The following is an 18,869-nucleotide window of genomic DNA, read 5'->3' as shown; positions in this document are numbered from 1 at the left end:
CCAGGACCCTGGGATCATGACCTGAGCCGAAGGCAGACGCTTCACCAACTGAGCCACCCAGGCGCCCCCTGAGTCTCAAGATTTCTTGAGAGATTTTTACAAGCTTTTATTTTTATTTTTCTACGTTCCAATAGGAATGCATCTTTCTCAGATGATTGGCTTAGGGACTGGCTCTTAAATGCGTCGTCAGGAAGTCACAGGCCCGTTCCTTGGTGTTCTTGAATGTGGTCCGCATTTCCGACCTCAGTCTCCCAGTAGAGCTGGCCTTGCCCTGGCAGGGTGGGGCTGGGCCTCTGCAGGCAGGCCTCCCAGTGCCTGGGGAGGGGGACAGGAGCTCAGCAAGAAGGGCAGGGCCTGTGCTTGGCACTGGGGGTCTTTCGAACACTCCAGCCACCCCCCCACATCTGGAGACCTCTGTCACTGTTGACACCAGAACCTGATTTCAGCAGGCTGTTGCCTAGCAACTCCCTTGCAGGGCTGACCTCATCCTTCAGGTATCCTTTCAGAGAGTCTGGGAGTTCTTTAAAACCCAGCTTTTTTTTGTTGTTGTTGTTATTGTTTTCTCCATCCGACAAGAGAAAATACAGTTACCTTGAATTGTTTGATCCACAGCCGTCAGATGTCCAGCTTTGACCATGTAGAGACTGTGTGGCCATCTGGAGCCATTTGGGGGCTGCCGCGTTGATGACAAAGAAACCCGGCTCCAGTTGCTGGTCTGGGCCCAGGCTCCACCTCCCTGGGGCCAGCCCATGCTCGGCCACCCCTGCGAGGATCTGCTCTCCCAGGATCTGACCAGGCCCATCATCCTGTGCCCGTCAGTATTTGTTCTGGGGAGGGAGCGAGGCATGAGGAGGCAGAGGCAGGATGGTGAGGGACACATTGTCCCGTGTCGGGGTGCCTGGGTCTGAGTCCCACCTCTGCCTCCATGTGGACTTAATCTGTCTGCCTCTGTTTCCTCGGCTGGAACACAGTAAAGGGGACTTCCGTGCATTTACAGCCGTGTCAAACCTCTCCCGTTGCTGCCCTGGGGACCTCGCTCAGGTTCCGGACGGCGTCGGGACGTTGAGACCCAACATCAGGCACCGTGTTAGCCAGTGTCACGGTATCTGAGATCCTAGTGTCTTAGTAGAGGTTTATCTCTCGTAAACCCCAAACCGGGTGTCCTAATCAGGGGTGTCCTGCAGATGGGGTGGACTCGTAGCTGTACGTCTTAAACAGGTAGCTTTCGGGGTTACCTCAGAAGGGGAGCGATTGGGGGTTTGGCCTGAAAGCAGGTAGCCCTTGACTCGCCCCTTTGGCAGGGAGGCAGCCTGCGGAGAAGGCTGGGCGATGTGTCCAGCCGTGCGTGGAGAAGGCGAGGAGAAGGGGCCGCCCAGTCCTGCCCGCTGACCGCCACGTCCCGCTTCCTTCCCTCGCCCGTGTGGGACACTTCACCCGGAATCCGGTCCAGCCACCGCCTCACCTCAGAGAGCAGTATCTCGGATTGCGTGTGGTTTCTTGTTGGGTTTAGATGCAGGACCTTGTGGGCCAGTGGCCGATGACCAAACCATGGTCCCCCTGCACCGGCACTGTGTCCACACGGAGGTGGGACAGGAGACGAGAGACGAGGGGCAAACATGCTCACGGGTTCCCGGGGCTGCCGTGCTGGCAGGGGAGGGCTGCTCTCGGGGTGGGGGGCTCCTTGACCCCCATCTGCTCTCTGGAAGGGGCTTCTTGTCCGCTATCCTCCACGGCCTCATCTGAAGTGGGCATCTGCTCGTCTACGACAGGGGACATCAGAGGTTATTTAGGGCTTGAACAGTTGTTCCTCCTAAACTTGGTGGACATTGGTCTGTTGGCTTCCTGTCCGCTGCTTGTGACAGTCACACCCAGCGTCCTTCCCAGGCACACTTGTCAAGCTCTCTCAGCTGGATGGTGGCTTCCTTGTGGTTCTCTCGTGGACACACTTGGGGGCTGAGTTGTGATGGGCTTTGATCTCTGTCCCCCTCCATCCCCAGAAGCAGTAGGCTTTTCCCACCTTTTGGTGCCCCAGGTCTCTGGGCTCCCCGCTCACTCTCTGTTATGCTTCCAAGCTGGCTGTGTCTTTCCTGACCTACCTTGCTCAGAGCAGAAAGGAGAAGCTCACAGGACCTCGCTGACTCCTTTCAGCCATTTCCCGTGGTGCTGGGGCCCCACAGGCTTACCTTCAGGTTGACCGTGTGTCCCACCTTTTAAGCCCGGGGAACTGTAAACAGTGCCCTTGACCTTCAGAAAACAGGTTTCCCTTTGGGTGGGCCCCAGTTCTGGGCCCAGCTTATCTCTTCATTAAGGCAGCACCGGCAGCAGCACCAGACAGCCCCCAATCTCCGCGGCTCAACCTTGCACTTGGCAGAGCCTTTTTACGTATCACGGTGCTTCACCTGAGGTACGGAGCACAAGGAACAGGGGACAGGCCGCTGAGGATGACCAAGGGCGAGAGGTGCCCAACCAGCGACTGTGAACCAAACACACACGCAGGATAGACTCGGGCCCATGGTCGAAGAGCCCTGCGGGGGCCAAATTCACGACCAAGGGAAGCAGGACTGGGGGGCGGCTGTGTGGGTGTGTTGTTTCTCCCCATTGAAATTGTGGGGCTTTCATTTATTGAAAAGCTTATTAATTCAAGTTTTAAGAACATTAAATGATTAGACACGGCCGAACTGAAACTTTTGAACGTTAGTAGAAGACGGTGGGGACATCTCTTTCACGAGGTTGTGATCGTTATTTCAAATGCCTTGTCGTCTGAATAGATACTGGACATGACAAAGATTTTTGTGTGCAATTTTCTGTGGTTTGAACTTCAAAAAATTCCGTCATGACTCACCTGCATAACTGTTAGCTGGTCAAAGTGGTTTCTGAGATTGGGCCAGATTTGAGACTTAGTTTTCATTTGTGCTGTAGGTGTGACTTCCGTATCTCTTACGAGTGGGACACAAACGAAGGCCATGGAGTGTGTCCCTTGGTTCTTGAGGCCTTTCTGTCCTCTGTCTCCGTGCTCTGCAGAGAGACGGGGCCTGAGGGAGACAGGCTTTGAGCTCAGGGGTGCTGCGGGCTGGCCAGCGCTGGCTGGGGAGTCTCTCCGACAGGTGTGATGGCAGGGGGTCTTCATCAGTGTGCTTTGTGGCCCCAGCAGTTGCCCCCAGGCAGGGTCCAGGTGTCTGAACCCCCAAGGCCGGCTGTAGGCATGGCCCTGGCCGGGTGAGGCCTCACCAGCAGCGACTGTCCCCCACACCTCCCATAGCAGCACAAGGGATTTTTGGGGGTACGTCTTTTCCATTTCCGAGTGAGATGAGAAACTGGGGAGGGCAGAGTCCAGCTTCCCATCCCGTGTGGTATGTCTGCATGTGCTGCATTACCCTGAGCCCAGCGTGGTCTCAGATGGACACCCCTGCGGTCTGGGAGGCCTGCACTGATGGGGCAGCTGGGAGAAGCAGCTCCTCCCTTGAATCAAAGCCACAGGCTATGTGCACCGAATGCAGTCCTAGTGGACACCAGGGGACACCTGGAGTGCCCCTCCCGGGCTTTTGCTGTTACCCCCGTCTCGCCTTGCTCGGAGCCATTGGTCTGTTGGTTGGTTTCAGGTAGTGCCCTTGTGCACCAGCTCGTGGAGGGACCGCTTGCGAGGACCATTTGACCCACATCCAGATGGGTGGGCTGGATGGCCAGGTCCCCAGAATGCGGCCTCACAGGTGGGAATCCTTCTCTCCACGGCTGCCCAGTATCTCCTGAGGCAGGAGCTGGGACATCACCTGGCAGCCGGCGCCTGCCTCTCACAGCACAGGGCGAGCCAGGAAAGCAGGCGGAGGGAGCCGCCCAGTTGCCGGGCCCCGAGGTGAGAGCTGGCTGCCCATGAGAATGAGAGCCCTCTCTCCATAGTAGGAGCCACTTCACAGTTCCCTGTGCAGCCGAGGACCCTGCCCGGAGCATCTCACGATGGCCTCTCAAGTGCCACAGATGGCACTTCACACAAGCGCACCAACTCAAGTCTAGATCACTCTAAGCCGCGAGGCTCGAGGACAAGGACAAAATGAGTCTGGATTTAAATACTTCAGGGTCTCCGTTTACCTGGGCTGCAGTTCCCCTGCCTCGTGACCCCTTCAGGCAACCACATGGTTTGAAATTCCGTGTGGAGGAGAATCGGGCAGGGTCTCGAGGTGATGCTGATGCTTAGGGGACACCCTCGTGCTACCAGTTCTTGCCTGCAGGGCAGATGACTGTTGGCATGGCCTGTCCTGTCCACAGCCCAGTGTAGAAGGGACCTTTCTCCATCTACGCTGTGGCCCCATCATCAGTGGCCCTGTGGGCTGGCTTCCTCAACAGCTCAGCCTTGCTGGGGTAGGAGTGGCCACCCCCTCCTAGCACCAGCTGTCCAGGCAGGAGACAGAGGAGTGTCAGCTGTGCCCGGAAGGCTCTGGAAGGTGGAAGCAGTGGCTGGTCTGCTCAGGAGAACCTCCAGGGGAGCATCGGCCGCACCTATTAGAAGAGGCAGCGTCGAGGTGTCCTATGTGCTTTCTGGGGGTGGGTTTTATTTCATGTGTTTGTTTAAGTGTAGCCTCTTCCAGAGGGAGGGTGGCCCCCAGGGATGTGGCGAGCTGGGGTGGTGAACAGGAGACAAAAGCTGGCAGGCCTCTGGGTGCTGAATCTTCCTGGTCCACGTCAGAGCCTGGGGGCTGCCAGGAGTCCCGGGGCGCTGTCCGGGGAGGATCAGTCTGTGGCGTCTACACCTACCACTGTGTTCCGTGCGGTGCAAATGTGCTCACTCGAGAGGTTACATGGTAAGTTTCTGAAACACTGTCTGCGATCGTTTACAAAATTGGGAATGAAAGTGAGAAGGATGAATGCAGGAGGGTCACCACAGCCCTGGGAGCGTGTAGCTGCGAGGTGTTGACTGGCTGCCTGTGTCTGGGGAACGGGCCTTGCTGGGCACACTGGTGTCCCCCGGGGTGAGCATCCTGACTCGCTAACAGAGTGGCCGATGAACCCTTGAAAGCCTTTGCTGTCACAGACCAGAGCGCGTGGAGACCACAGTTCTCCTCAGAGAAATCCCACCTGAGCTGCCGGCAGTCGGATGCTGTCGGCGGCCGTGCAGATGTCGCGGCACTCAGTCGTGGGCATCGATCTGCCCCACGGCCTAACCTCTCTCCTTTGCAATTCCAGAGCCGAACACGGTCAGCTACAGCCAGTCCAGCTTGATCCACCTGGTGGGGCCTTCCGACTGCACCCTGCACGGCTTTGTGCACGGAGGTAAGAAGTCAGCTGCGGCTGCTCGCTCGCGCCCGCTCGTCTCCCCAGCAGCCAGGCTGCCGTCTGACCCAGTTTAGGCTCTGGTGTTTAATGAAGTGGAAGTTTAAACTTTCAAGAGGCTGCATGATATATTACTGAAATACAGTCGGCGCCGGTTTTTAAAATTGGAAACGAAAGTCGGATGGATGACTGTCCTGATGGAGGGTCACACGCAACCCTGGGAGCTTAGAACCACGAGGTGTGTAGTGGCCGCAGGTTGGGGCAGGGCCTTTCCGGGACAGTGATGTCACCAGAGAGTAACGGTGTGACCCACTAACAAAGGGGCTACTGAAGCATGTTTTTGCCTCTCATGTTCTCGTTTATTTCTTCCTTTGGTCAGATTCCACCTTAAACAACATAGACCTTAAAGTTCCTGGCTCGGGAAATACGGTGGGACATAGGGGGACTTAGCTCCAGGCTCATAGAGGGATGCTTTGTACTTTAATGAGGGATGGTTATTTTTTGCAATTTAGGGGAAACAGTAAGCATGGGTACAGTGCCATTCATTTGTGCTCTCATCTCCAAGGCCAGGAGTACCAAGCTTTCTTTTCTTTTTCTCTTAGAAAACTCGTATTCATCCTTCAAAACCCATCTCAAATGGTACCATTCTGTGCAGCGTTATGTTGATATTTCTACCGGGGAGGCCTCGGGGCAGGGCTTGATCTTGTTCTTTGTGTTGGCTCCGGGGCCTCACACAAAGAGGTGCTTTACAGAAACTCGTTCCATGAGCGAGAGGCACAGATCACGTTCAGGTTGAGGAGTACGGGATAACGGGCCCTGGGCCTTGTCAGAGTCAGAGAGTGGGCCCTGATTTGGGATCTATTTTTAGAGTTTGTTTCTTTTTTTTTTTTTTTTTAAGCTAATTCTCTTTGGTGTTTTTTGTTTTGTTTTGTTTTAATTTCATGATCATTTTCCTCTTTCAACTAAATATTGGCTGCAGTGCCCTTAGATCTGATTAACATAGATCCTGCCCAAGAGAATGTCTGCTTCATGAAAAATGCATGCCCAGCCCGTGAATGTGGTGGCAGTCAGAGCATCTTTGTACCCCGAGGACAGCCGCGGTCCCATAAGCTTGCTTGTCTCCTCTTCTTCACCAGCCCTTGCCTGCCTCCTGGAAATGGGGGGCAGCCCCTCTTTTGAACTCCCCATCTGGAGCCCAGGCCCCATAACTGCTGAGAATTGTCTTTCAGCCTTATTGAATTCCATTCCCCCTGAAATTTGAAACTCTGTGCTAGAATTTTTTTTTTTTAAGATTTTATTTATTTATTCGACAGAGATAGAGACAGCCAGCAAGAGAGGGAACACAAGCAGGGGGAGTGGGAGAGGAAGAAGCAGCCTCCTAGCGGAGGAGCCTGATGTGGGGCTCGATCCCATAACGCCGGGATCACGCCCTGAGCCGAAGGCAGACGCTTAACCGCTGTGCCACCCAGGGGCCCCTGCGCTAGAATTTTTGCTTATCTCGTCCACATGTTGGAAGTTCAGGAGAGGTGGCATCTCCACCCTTCGCTGTCTCCGTGTTGACAAGCCTAGTCTCCTGTCTGCACGTGCTGGATGGTGTGAGGGAGGGAATTGTTGCAAATCTAGAACCTATGCTCATTTACAGAGCCTGAGCTGTGGCATTTGAGGCAGGCACTTTTCTTTAAGAAGTACATTTAAGCGATGTTTACGACGGCTTTGCGGTATTTGATGTCTATTGTAGTAGAGGTTTTGTGCCCACAAGTTAAAAAAAAAGTGCCTTATATTTTCCCCAAACGTAATCATCTCTAAACAGCGCCCAGTAACTCACCAGGAGCAAGTGAACAAAATAGATGTTGTGCTGAAAACACCCGCAAGGAACTGTGATTTTACAGCGTTTTCCTAGAGAGGATGCTGTCAGTAAGAGTGGTGTCTAAACTCATTTCAGTCAAAGTCTTCTCTAACCTGTAATTTAGTAGCTGCCAAGCGCAGGAGAAAATCGTGAACGGAGATGGATACTAATTTGGCTTTTATTCAGTAATTCTGTACCAGAATAGGAATTGATGGTCCTTCCCAAACATGACAAAAAATGGGTATCTGAGCCCTAAAGTGAGCATCTTCCTCAAAGGGGAGCTCTGAGGACTGTCCCCGAGGTCAGGACTGAGGCAAGGGGCCACGCTCTCACTGCATTAACATTGCTTTGGGGATTTGTTCCACTGCCCTAAACCAGATGGAGACTCAGAGGTACCGGAATTGGCAGAAAAGAAGGAAAGCCGTTCATCTTTGTGGCACAGAACCATACCTGGTGACCCAGGAGATTCTGTGACAAAGATAACTCAGATCATTAAAGAATTCGGTAAAGTGGCAGAATCTAAAATGACTGATAGTAGTAATAAAAAATATTGCCTGAAATCGAAAAACGACTTTTCATTGTTTTTGTTTGTAGGTATGTCTGTTTTCCCAGGTGTGTTTTGAGTCGAATTTTATTTATATCATGAAACACCGGTTTTTAGTAATTTGGTGAGAGGGTGTAGGGCTAGTTTTGTCTGTTTGATTTGTCTTCTTAAAGGCCTTGTTCCCCTTTTGCCTTTGGTTCCCAATATGTTCTCTGCTGCTCTCTTCCTCTGGGACGCTCCATGCCTGGCCCTTTGTCAGCCGTTCCANGCTGCTCACCCCCAGCCCGACTGTGACGGTGGGGGGGTGCTCCCTGGGGCTAGCTGGGCGTCCCGCTCAGGGCAGGCTGGAGGCGTCTCCACTGTGAATTCTTCACTTCTGAACTTCCAGTGGCCTTGGATGTTTCTTTGGCACTTTAAAAAAATTTTTAAATTAATTATTTTAAACCAAGATATTCTATGGAAGTGGTCCAAAACAGCTTTTGACAAAATGCAGCTGCCCTGTCCTCGCTCCACCGGGGCCGCTGCTCTGGCTGTGTTCCCAGTTTGTGGCTCCGTCTCCTCGGGTCTCCGGTTGGCCAGCCTCAGACTCGGCCTGCGTGAGGGCCTGCGTGAGTGCCGCTGAGCGCGGAGCCAGCGCCATGACCGTGTCTCCCCGCCGCGTCTCCCACCCGCTCTGAACATCCAGTCTCCGTCCTCTGTGGAATGCCTCTCGGTATGGTTATGCCTGCCAGACGGCCTCTCGGCATGTGCTTCCCTGGAGAGAGCTACCCTCCGCCCCCTGAGAGCCGGAGTGCTCGTTCCCTGCACCTGCTCTGCATTGCTCTCCTTCACGGATCTTCCATTTTCCAGTGGCTTCCTCGGAAAGGTTATGTCAGCCAGATGAAAGGCTCAGCTGCTGTGGTGAAGGCTCCACGCAGTGCCTTCCAGCAGACAGACGATGGTTGTGTCCTGTGGGATGAGGCAGCTGTAACAAGTCCAGGGCTCGTCTGGAACCTCACTGGTGTTGGCAACCCAGGCTCCCTCTGCCCGTCTGCCGTCGCAGGGGCGGCCCCATTTCTGTGGTGGGGCAGCGCAGAGCGGTACAGCGTTCCCAGGAAGCATCACCCATCGATCGCCCTCGTCTGCTGGTGGGTCTCACTGGCCAGACGTGTCGGTCAAACTCTGGAGTTGCTGTAGAAGAGAGGGACAAGTAATTGGGGGGCAGTGTCTGTGGGGAACTTAGGAGGAGTTTCCTGGACTTGCGTGTGTAAAACTTTTCCTGGCTGGGTGTGCCATTCTCTCCCCAGGGCTTGGAGGCGTTGGCGCATCCCCTTCTGGCCTCCAAGGTTCCTGTTCAGAAATGCGGGAGTCTGGATTCTCTCCCTCTGCTCCCTGGCCGCACCTCCCCTGTCCCGCTTCCCTGTGCCTCGCTGCTCTCTCTAGCCTCAGCCCCGGGCCCATCCACAGTCTTCCTGCTGCTTTCCCGAATAACATTAAATTGAGTGGTCTGCAGTTTCTGGGCTCCTGTCATTTGTGATGTCACCCCCCACACACCCATGCCAGGCTTCATAAACCTTTCCCCGGAGCCACTGCTCAGGATGGTGGGGCCCCGCCCCCAGGGGTTTGGAGCACCCCAAGTGTCCATAGGTCTGGGGACCACGCTGGGGAGCCACTGTTCCTGAGGTGAGTCCCTGCTGCATGTGCTTGAACCGATCCCTGCAGCTCTGGCCACGGCCGGCTGTCTGAAGCCTCCTCCACCTGGGGGTGCCTCCCTCTGGCGCTGTCTCTCTGTTCCTCCTTTTCTGTAGAGTCAGCCCTCCATTTGGCCTTTGGACCCTCTTCTCGCCCTGGGCGTCTGCCCCAGTGGCCAGCTCATCCTTCCTCCGGTGTCCATCTGTCCGCTTTCCCGAGAGGTTGTGGATCGTGGTCCCGTCCTTGCTGCCCACTGGGATCGCCAGGGCACTCAAAAATGCAGATGCCCAGGCCCTGCCAGTTGGACCAGATGCCATGGGGAGGCCCCGTCTTGCAGCCCCGGTGATTCTGATGGACGGGTCAGCCTGGGTTACCAACAACTGCTGTAAATGTGCGGCCCTGGGAAAGGGGACACAGCTGGGAGCAGTGAACTGCGCTCGGACCCAGCACCCAGAGTGTTTCCTGCCTTGAAACACTATTCGCAACGTTCCGCACTATTCCCAGGCGTCCTTAAGTGAGCAGCCAGCGCCCTGCTTCATGCTGACTACTTAAAAGCTGGAGGAGAGAGAATCTTGTTCTTACGTCAGTTATTGTTGTCCTGTTAATTACCCCATGGAAGAGCCCAAAAACTGGGAAAGGAAGGAAGTTTACAGACTCTGAGTCAGGGAAGGGTGTCAGGAGCAGAGACAGCTCTGTTCTGGATGGTCAGCCCCAACCATCTGGCCTCCCCAGCACAGTGCCCACCTTCCAGAGCTTCCGTGAGAGGTGAACCTGCAGGGCCCTCGTCCCAGGGGCTGACCTGGGTGGTTCTGGTCACCTCTCCAGTGCCTGTCCCCGATCTTTAGAGCATCAGAGGAACGGACGTGGGGTTGTCTGTGGTAGGGCTCCGTGTTCACGATCACATCTGGTTCTTGGTAAAAACTGTCTCTGCTCCAAGATGAGAAGGCAGGGATGTGGCGGTGAACTGGGGCTGACCCAGTTTCCTAAACTTGTCTGTCCCTCAGCAGTCATCTTGGTGCCTGTCAGGAACACAGATTCCTGGACCTTCTCTGGGAGGGTGTCTGGGGCCCCAACATGGGGACCTGGATTTTGAGCCACAAGTGCCCTGGGGGTTCTCATGATTCAGGGGTCTCAGAAACTCCCAGTCAGAGGGCTTTTGTCTCAACACACCCAGTGACTGTGCCCTCTCACCCCTTTCCCCGAACCTCTCAGGAGCACTGGACACCCGCCCCCTTCAAGTCCCGTCCTGGGTTCATGCCCACCCCCCACACCAAATCCATGCTGTTGCCAGAGTGCCCGGTGTGGACACAGAGGCCAGGTCCCACCCCAAGAAGCCTGCAGTAAGTCTGGGGAGCCCCAGGCACCTGCATGCTCACACCCCTTCCCAGGCGATGCACACTGACAGTGAGGGCTTCCAGGGGGCCTCCTGAATCTCAGATTGCCCCTGTCACCTGAGGCCTCGGTGTACTTGCTCCCCCACGTCAGTCCTGGACCTTCTCCTCCCTCTTCATCTTTTCTCCTTGTGCCTTGTCCGGCCCTGTGGCCTCTGTGACCTTATCCAAGTGACAACCGATAGATTTGTTCTATCCCACTCAAGTGGTCTCGGCATCTTCACTGGGACAGTGGCCCCGTGGACCTGATCGTTCTCTTCATTTCTCCACTTGGCCGTTCTTCTATCACTTCTGTTGAACGGATGACACCCCCTGGAATTGTGTGGCTGTCCTAATTTAACCCCCCCCCCCAGGATTTACAGCCTCCCTGTAGTATGGGGGTTCTTGGGGGGGATTGAATGGGATAATACAGGGCAAACAACCAGCGCATAGGAAATACTTAATAAAGGTTGGTGGTGGTTATAAACGACAGGCCCTTGAGCAGCGCGGGTTTGAACCGCGCAGGTCCACCTGTATCTGGATTTTTTTTTCCCCAACAAAGACAGGACAGTCTGTATGTGTATTTTCTCTTCCTTCTGATTTTCCTGTCATTTTCCTTCTCTCAGCTGACTTTATCATGAGAACACAGTGTGCGATATGCATCATGAGCACAGGACGTGTTAATCCATGGTTCCTGTTATGGGGGGGCATCCTCTCTGTGGTTCACTATTAGTACTTAGTTCTGGGGGGAGTCCAAAGTTATAGGTGGGTTTGTGAGGGGGGTCGGCGCCCCCTAACCCCACCATGTTCCAAAGGTCAACTGTAATTTTTACTTAGTTTCCTAGTTTTATTACAGACGCAGAGGGAACACGGAGAACACATGCTTTTTTCTCACATCCAGGGGGGCGTTGGTAAAATATCATTTACGTGACCACAAAGCACATCTTAATTGTGGATTCCTCAGTGTGGACCCGTGAAGCCTCAGCTTCCACAACAAGAACGTAACCACCGGAAGTTAAGACAGTCCTCTAAATAAGCCCTGGTCAGAGAGACAGACAAGTCTGGACTTCTAAACTATCCAGAACTTACAAATACGGAAAGGAGAGCGTTTCCTCTCAAAGCTGGGTTTGGCTAAAGATGTTCTCAGAGGAGAGAGTGGGTCACTTGGAGCTTGTGTTTCCTAAAAAGAAAAATTAAAAATAACTGAGTGCTGGAATCGGAAAAAGAGCAGCAGATCCACCCCCAGGAAGGAGAAAGGCTGGGACAGCAGCAGGCCTGACTGTGTGCTCCGGTCTTGGGGCCCCCGGCCCCCTGCTGTCCCATGTTCCTGCACTGTCCCCACTCTGGTCCCACCTCACAGCCACGGGACCTGTGAACAGGTCCGTCAGAGCCCTCCCCTCTTCCCCACCCTCCCCCAGTTGCTGAGCCCTGGGGTCCCATGCCCTGGCCTCGCCCCTCCCTCACCTGCCCCAGGCAGCACATCGGTCTTGGCAAAGCACAGCTCTGCCCGGGGCGCCCGCGGCTCTCAAACCGTGGGTGTCCCTGCTGCCTGCGGGATGCCGTCCAGCCTCATCACTCCCCTCGAGACTTTCCTTCCCTGAACGTGCCTCTTGCTTTTCTGCCTCTGTATCTTTGTTCATCTTGTTCTTCCACCCGTGCCCATTCTGCATGCCCAGCCCTCATCCTGTCTCCTCCCTGGCGCTCCGGGAGCCCCTCTCTCCCCAGGGAGTAGCAACCTTCCCTTTGTCCTTGTGTACCATCGCACATTTTTGCTCCTCTCTTACGCATTTCGGCCTTTCTGCCACTTCAGATGGTGGAGATAGTCTCCAGTGTTCATTTCCTGGAGATGACGAGCTTTCTTGTCCTGGCTTCCTCCCTTCCCGACTACTTTGCAGAGTACTTTATACATAGAAGGAACTTGATGAGTATCTGCTGAAAGAATGAAAGACGTCGTTCAGAATAATGGTTCGAGTTGATGCTGCTGGGTGGCTGTGTCCTGAGCCTTTAGCAGTTTTTCTCGGTTAGAATCACAGGCAATAAATCAAGCTGGGTGTGGGGCTCCAGTGTCCTTAGATCAAGCTGCTAGACTGGGCCCCAGCTGGTGGGTACTTGTAGGACAGGCCTGGCTTTACAGCATCCTGCGGCGGCCGCGTTCCGCAGGGGAGCCCATGCCCGTCTGCCTGACCCTGCCTGGCACTTGGCTGGAGTGTGGGGTGGTCACTGACCCATTACCTGAAGTGATTCTGCTTCTGTTTCTGAGGCCGGGGACCTGGTTGGTTTCAGCCATGGCTGTACCCCAGCCGCGGATCACGTCAGAGCCGTGAATGGACGCACAACATGGGGAGCATGAGCGTTGATTGGCTCTGGGAGAGAATGCTGCGGTTTCAGAAAATAAGGGGCCGGGGTGAGTCGTTCTCTGTCCTGTGCTGTCGTGAGTCTGCAAATAAGTTTATCCATAGGGACCCCCAGCTCTACTGCACTCTGACGGTCTGTGCTAGGGCCCCCGATTTCCAGGGTGACCTTGCTGACCTGACGGGCTCCCAGCTCTGCAGGTCACTTGCTTTGGAAAAAGAATAATGGGATCGTGACCATCATAAAACCTTCGTCGGCCAGAGTTACTCAGGTTCCACTTGTCACAGTGTCCTTGGTGTCTCAGGCCAGCTGGAGGCCAGTCATCTCTTTCCTGGCAGGGCAGCCACCCCGGCCCACCTGCACCCCCCACAATGCCCCCACTCCCCCTTTCATCTTGGTGCCTTGCTTAGTTGTCTGTGCTCCGTCCTCCTGTCTCTCTCATCGTTCTCTCTGGAACCTGCTCCCAACACTTCCCTCCTGTCAAGGAGCCCTCTGGCCTGCCGTTGCCAAAGCCCGAGAGCAGGTCTTGGCGCTCACAGCTCGTGCAGCCCCTCCTCTCAGCCTCCCTCCCTGGGCCCCTTCCCTCCCCTCCCAGGCCGCGGCCTTGTAGCCTCATGCATGCTCCCCAAGGTCCCTCCCTCTGCGACTCATCTGGCATCATGCTGCCCTAGGCCCACAGTTCCCCGGTTTACAACTCCAGCCAAACCTTTCCCTGCCCCAGACCCTCTTCTTCCAGCCCTCCCACTGTAGGGGCGGCCAGGCCATCCCCTCGGCTGTCTAGCCAGAATTCCCGTGATTTCCTGTGAGCTCCCAGGACTCAGCTGTCTCTCTCGCAGGCTCCGCACCTCATCTATCAGCCAGTCCTTTGGGCTCTCCCTTCCAAACATATCAGAATGTGAGTGCTCGCCGCCACCACTGTCCCCTCCCGGTCCCCATTTCCACTGAAATGGCCTCGTGCCTGGCCTCCTGACTCCCCTGAACCATCATCTCTTCTCAGCGCTGTAGCCTCAGCCATCCTTTTAGAGCAGAAGTGCAGTCGAGCCCAGCCTGCTCCAGGCCCTGTGGTGGCTCCTGTCTCACTCCCAGTAGAAGCCAGATCTTTCTTTTTTTTTAGAGAGCGGAAGGAGAGGAGGTGGGGGGGGAGGGGGAGAGAATGTTAAGTAGGGTCCAGGTCCAGTGCGAGCCCCACACAGGGCTCGATCCCATGACCCTGAGATATGACCTGAGCCGAAATCAAGAGTCAGACACTTAACTGACTGAGCTACCCAGGCACCCCCAAAATCAGATCTTTTTATTTGTGCTGCCTCTGTCCTTTCGAGGCCCTCCAGGAAGGCCTTCCCCTCTGCGTCCCCAATCCCCTTTATCTTGCACACCCTCTTGCCTTGCTCTGGCCCCTCGCCTTCCCAAGATGCCTGGAGCACTTCAGCTGCGGGCTCTGCCCCTGCTACTCCCTCTTCCCGGGCTGCGTTTCTTCCCTCTGCTGAGTTACTGCTGCCCAGACAACTGCCCAGCTGCTCCCCTTTTTCTGCAGCTCACTGGCACCCTGTGTAAGGTAGACACCCTCCCCGACCTGCTCACTGCGTGCCCAAGCGCTTACCATGCCCTAACAGCCACCTGCCTGGTGGCTCCCCACCCCACCCAGAGCGCAGGCTCACGGGGTGGGGACTCAGTGTGCTGTGCTCACTGCCGTATCCCCAGCACTGGAAGTGGGGCCTGGAGCCGAGTAGACATGCAAGGTGCCGAGTGAATGACCTGGAAGCAGGGGCGCCTGGGCGGGAAGGGGGGCCGCAGCACAGCTGCCGAGTCAGCCCCACCCGAGGAGCATGCGCGGGGCCGTGGGGCGCAGGGACGCTGCAGAGCACAACGCAGACACCGCCCACCTGAAACGTCCAGCAGCCAAGCGGCCACGCTTGGCCGCTGGGCGACCTAAGGCTGGAGGACTGCACATCTCGGCCAGGACCTGAAGGAGAAGGCAGAAGGAAGAACCGGCAGGCCGAGGCGGGAGGGAGGCAGGTGGTACACAGGCGGAGAGCAGGCTGGTGGCCCAAGCAGAGGCCATCTGGGAGGCAAGGTGCAGGAGGAGGCCTCCCGCCCAGATGCTCATGTTCGGTTGGTTTCCGTGGGGCGGTTGGGAATGAGCAGTGTTCTGCGCCTGTGGGAGGAATTGATCTCACGTAACATACAGAACAAGGGCAGATGCTCCTTTCCGGGTCTGTGGCCTCATTTAACTGGGCCCCTGCTGCATGGCGGACGATGCGCCAAGTCCTTGGTTGGGGAGGAGGGAGGAAAGAGGTGAGTGAGGCACGTTTCGGACTTTTGAGGAACGGGTCTAGGGGGGTCCTGAGGTGAGCAAGCAAATGCTGGCTTGGGCCCCAGTCTCTTCATCATGAAGCTGAGCCTTCCTCCCACGCCTCACTTTCTAAGAATCTTTGGTTTTGAAAATGTGTTACTCTGTGGCTAAAGCCCCAGAGGGCAGCTTCACATCCACCCAGATGGCTCCGGGACACAGGGCCGGAGGCAGGGTCTGGTTACCGCCCTGAAGCCCCAGGTGCTGTGGACGACGGGCCAGCTGCTCCCACCTGTCCTGGGCTGGCGGTGGGGTCCACGCTGCCGGGTCTGCCCACCCGGCTGATGCCTGTCCACAAACTGGTTTCCTCCCACCCACTGGCCTTCTCGGTGGCCTCCTCCAGCCGGGGACATGGGTAGATCAGCAGTCCTCCTCTTCATTCACAAATGCGGCGTGTTTAGCCTGAGAAACCCAGTCCGCTGTATAGCAGCAGACTGTCCTTCTCTATGGATGTCCTGGGATCTTTTGTCTTTGATGTCAGATTAATTAACTTTATTTCCTATTTAGCTGCATCATTAGGGCCACTGATTTTCCCCTAACGGTGTCTTTCCTGTTTAGTATCATGAGCATGGAGTTCTTAAGTATGAGTTGAGTCTTTCCTTTGAGGAAGCTGACACCCACTGGAACGGTTCTCGGCCTTCAGAGACATGACCCAGCCTTGCAGGGACTCCAGGCCTCGGCCTGCCCTTCCCAGAGTGGGCAGCGGGGAGGGCCTGAGTGTGGCACTGCCACCTGACCCCTAATCTCCCTGGCAGTTGGGACAGGAATCCGCCTGCCCTACTTTCCCTGCTGCCTCGTTTGGAGGAGGGAAGCATCGATTCTCAAACAGCAGGAACCACGTCCAGTTGTGATCTGACACGGAACGTGAGGGCTGAAGCACGGCCGGGCAGCCCCTTTCCCCGGCTCCCGGGCACCTGGGAGCCCCAGCCCAGCTGTGCCCGAGGCCTCTGCCACAGTACCCGCTGTTGGTATTTTGACGTTAGAAACCCATCATCTTTACGACCCTGTGTATTAATTGCCAAAAATAATCCTTACTAATTACCTTACCTAATATTCCCCCGCCCTTGGTTGCTTTTCACAGAGATGCCCACGGCTACATCTGGAACCTGGGAGGGAGACGCCAGACTGACTGGGGAGGCCGTCACTCAGCTGGCTCTCAGAATAACCCGTTGCCATTGCTGAGGGGTGGGTTTGTTAAAATAGGATGAACTTACTATTGTTTTCTTAATATAGGAGCCTGGCACCCACACTCCGTCAGCTGGGACTAAATATGGAAACGGGGGCATCTCAAGTCGCCGCCCACAGCGTGGGCAGTGGAGGCGCGGGGCTCTGAGCTGCTAACTGCCGCTCCGGGTTTGTAGGCAAGCGTGACCCAGGCAGCCAGTCGGACCTGGGAGAATAAATTTAAGCCTCTATTTTTAAGCCAGCCAACATGTTGTCGATACTTAAAAAACCTATGAGCAGTTAAATGTTAGATTCAAAAATATCTCCGGTGCCTGCTGTTTATCTGTGTTCGTGGCCGAGCAGGTCTCATTTTCTTCCTTCCCATAATTCCTGAAATGGATGCGGCGTCCAAGGACAGCAGATCTACAATTTTGTTGTCATTTTTTAAATGGCGAATCCTGGGTAATGAGGACAGCTCACGACAGACTGTAATTTGCCGAAGTGATGTTCCCATCACGGGCAGCCCCCATTGTGCCTGAATGGGGAGAAATTGACACGGTTTCCAGCGGGACCCTGGTAAGAGGCACATTTTGGAAGGCTCGGGTACTCGATGTTTCAGATTTAAGTGTGGAAAAGGGAGCAGGAGGTGGGGACTTCAGTGTCGAGGAGGGCTGGCAGCTTCAGCTGCTCTGGCCAGACAGCGGGCCCAGTCGCACAGTTAGCGGGAGACCAGTTACAAACTGGGCAGGGGGCTTTCTGCAGGAGGGGGCTGTTTGTTTTTAACAGAATTTACTTTTCTCCGTGGACACATGGATTGTAATGTATTGTGTCTACCGCTCTCAATACTGTGTTTTGCGGTAACAGTCCTTACAAATGTGTCAGGATGGGATGAGATTTTTCATTATCTTGTTTCCGCACGGGCCACATGACCTCATGGTTTTCTCCCAGCCACGGGTGACAGGAGCGTCTCATAACCAGCCCCACGCAGCAATGAGTCCTGGGTGGTTCCTCTCCCGACCACGAAGAGGGAGAAGACAGTTTGAAGTCAACATCTTATTATAATCTCCACTTTACAGCAGCTCTCTTCCCTCTAAGTAGACACCAGATGTCACTTGACATGCAGGACCCAAGGGGACTGCTGCTTCCAGCTCTGAAGGCGCCAGGACACCCCCCTTTTCTTTCTTTTTTGGGGGGAAGGGGCAGAGGGAGAGAGAGAATTCCAAGCAGGCTCCATGCCCAGCACAGAGCCCGACACACGGCTCAATCTGATGACCCTGGGATCATGACCTGAGCTGAAATCAAGAGTTGGATGCTTAACTGAGTCACCCAGGCGTCCCCAAGGAGACCTCCCTGATTCAAGGCCAAACACTTGAGTTCTGGAAAGAGATTTTCCATGTAGTGAACCCTAAAGTCTACCTTGTCACTTCCCATTGAACAGGCCGTGGCCTCCCTGCAAGGTACAGATTAATGGAAGTAGTGAGATCCTTCCTGCAGCTTGGACCGCGCCCACTCCTTTACAAAGCCCCGTGGACCAGACCCCGAACTCTTCCCAGGCCTCCGTGTGCAGCAGAGTGTGGGATTGCTCGCCATCCTAGTTCCCGCTGCCCATGTCAGTCACTGTTCCCAGTACCTGGGATAAATCCCCTATTTGGGGCACAATCTCATAATAGACACGCATGGTGTGACCAGGCCTGCCCCCTTATCTGGGCACTGGAAGTCTGTGAATTCAGTCCATAAATGGCCTTTGCCATAAAATGGTGATTTTTATTTATTTATTTATTTATTTTGGTGAGGTTTGCAGCTAATCACGGTTCTCTCCCCTGTCTCAGCTCAGATTTGTTTGCTAGCTGTTGGGGTTGGGAGGAGGCCATTTCTTATTTTTTTTAATTTAAATTAATGTAGAGTGTTTTATTAGTTTCAGAGGTAGAGGTCAGTGTTTCATCAGTTGTATATAACACCCAGTGCTCATTCTATCACATGCCCTCCTGAATGCCCATCCCCCAGTTACCCCATCTCCCCACCTGCCACCCTTCCAGCAACTCAGTTTGTTTCCTATGGTTTGTCTCCCTCTTTGATTTTGTCTTATTTTATTTTCCCTCCCTTCCCCTATGATCCTCTCTTTCGTTTCTTAAATTCCACATGTGAGTGAAATCATATGATAATTGTCTTTCTCTGAGTGACTTATCTCGCTTAGCATAATACCCTCTAGTTCCATCCACATCATTGCAAATGACAAGATTTCATTTTTTGGTGGCTGCGTAACATTCCATTGTATGTATGTGTATATGTACGTATATATATATATATATATAT

General features: G+C 54.7%; 1 protein-coding gene and 1 long non-coding RNA gene across 6 annotated transcripts in view; one reads left to right on the top strand and one right to left on the bottom strand.

Moving 5' to 3' along the window:
- The window catches only part of ACOT7 (acyl-CoA thioesterase 7), a 110,768-nt gene that overhangs the window by 57,620 nt on the left and 34,279 nt on the right, over nt 1-18,869 (top strand). For all 4 annotated transcript variants that reach the window (XM_040645704.1, XM_008694780.2, XM_008694781.2 and 1 more), the window contains exon 6: nt 5,176-5,262. In XM_040645704.1, coding sequence (XP_040501638.1) covers nt 5,176-5,262 — 87 coding nt within the window. The remainder of the gene's footprint in view (nt 1-5,175; nt 5,263-18,869) is intronic.
- LOC103666696 overlaps nt 11,385-18,869 on the bottom strand; it is a 19,930-nt gene continuing 12,445 nt past the window's right edge. The window contains exons 1-4 of one of the 2 annotated variants that reach the window (XR_569602.2): nt 14,926-14,991; nt 12,926-13,069; nt 12,478-12,622; nt 11,385-11,873 (exon numbers count right to left, since the gene is read on the bottom strand). This is a non-coding gene — a long non-coding RNA (uncharacterized LOC103666696). Of the gene's footprint in view, nt 11,874-12,477; nt 12,626-12,925; nt 13,070-14,925; nt 14,992-18,869 lie in introns of those variants that run through there. The other variant, XR_569603.2, reaches the window with a different exon arrangement.

Source organism: Ursus maritimus, unplaced genomic scaffold (genome assembly GCF_017311325.1).
Source record: "Ursus maritimus isolate PB19 unplaced genomic scaffold, ASM1731132v1 scaffold_32, whole genome shotgun sequence".
Taxonomy (NCBI): domain Eukaryota; kingdom Metazoa; phylum Chordata; class Mammalia; order Carnivora; family Ursidae; genus Ursus; species Ursus maritimus.
The sequence above is the reverse complement of the archived record's forward strand: the minus strand, read 5'-3'. Positions and strand labels throughout refer to the sequence as shown.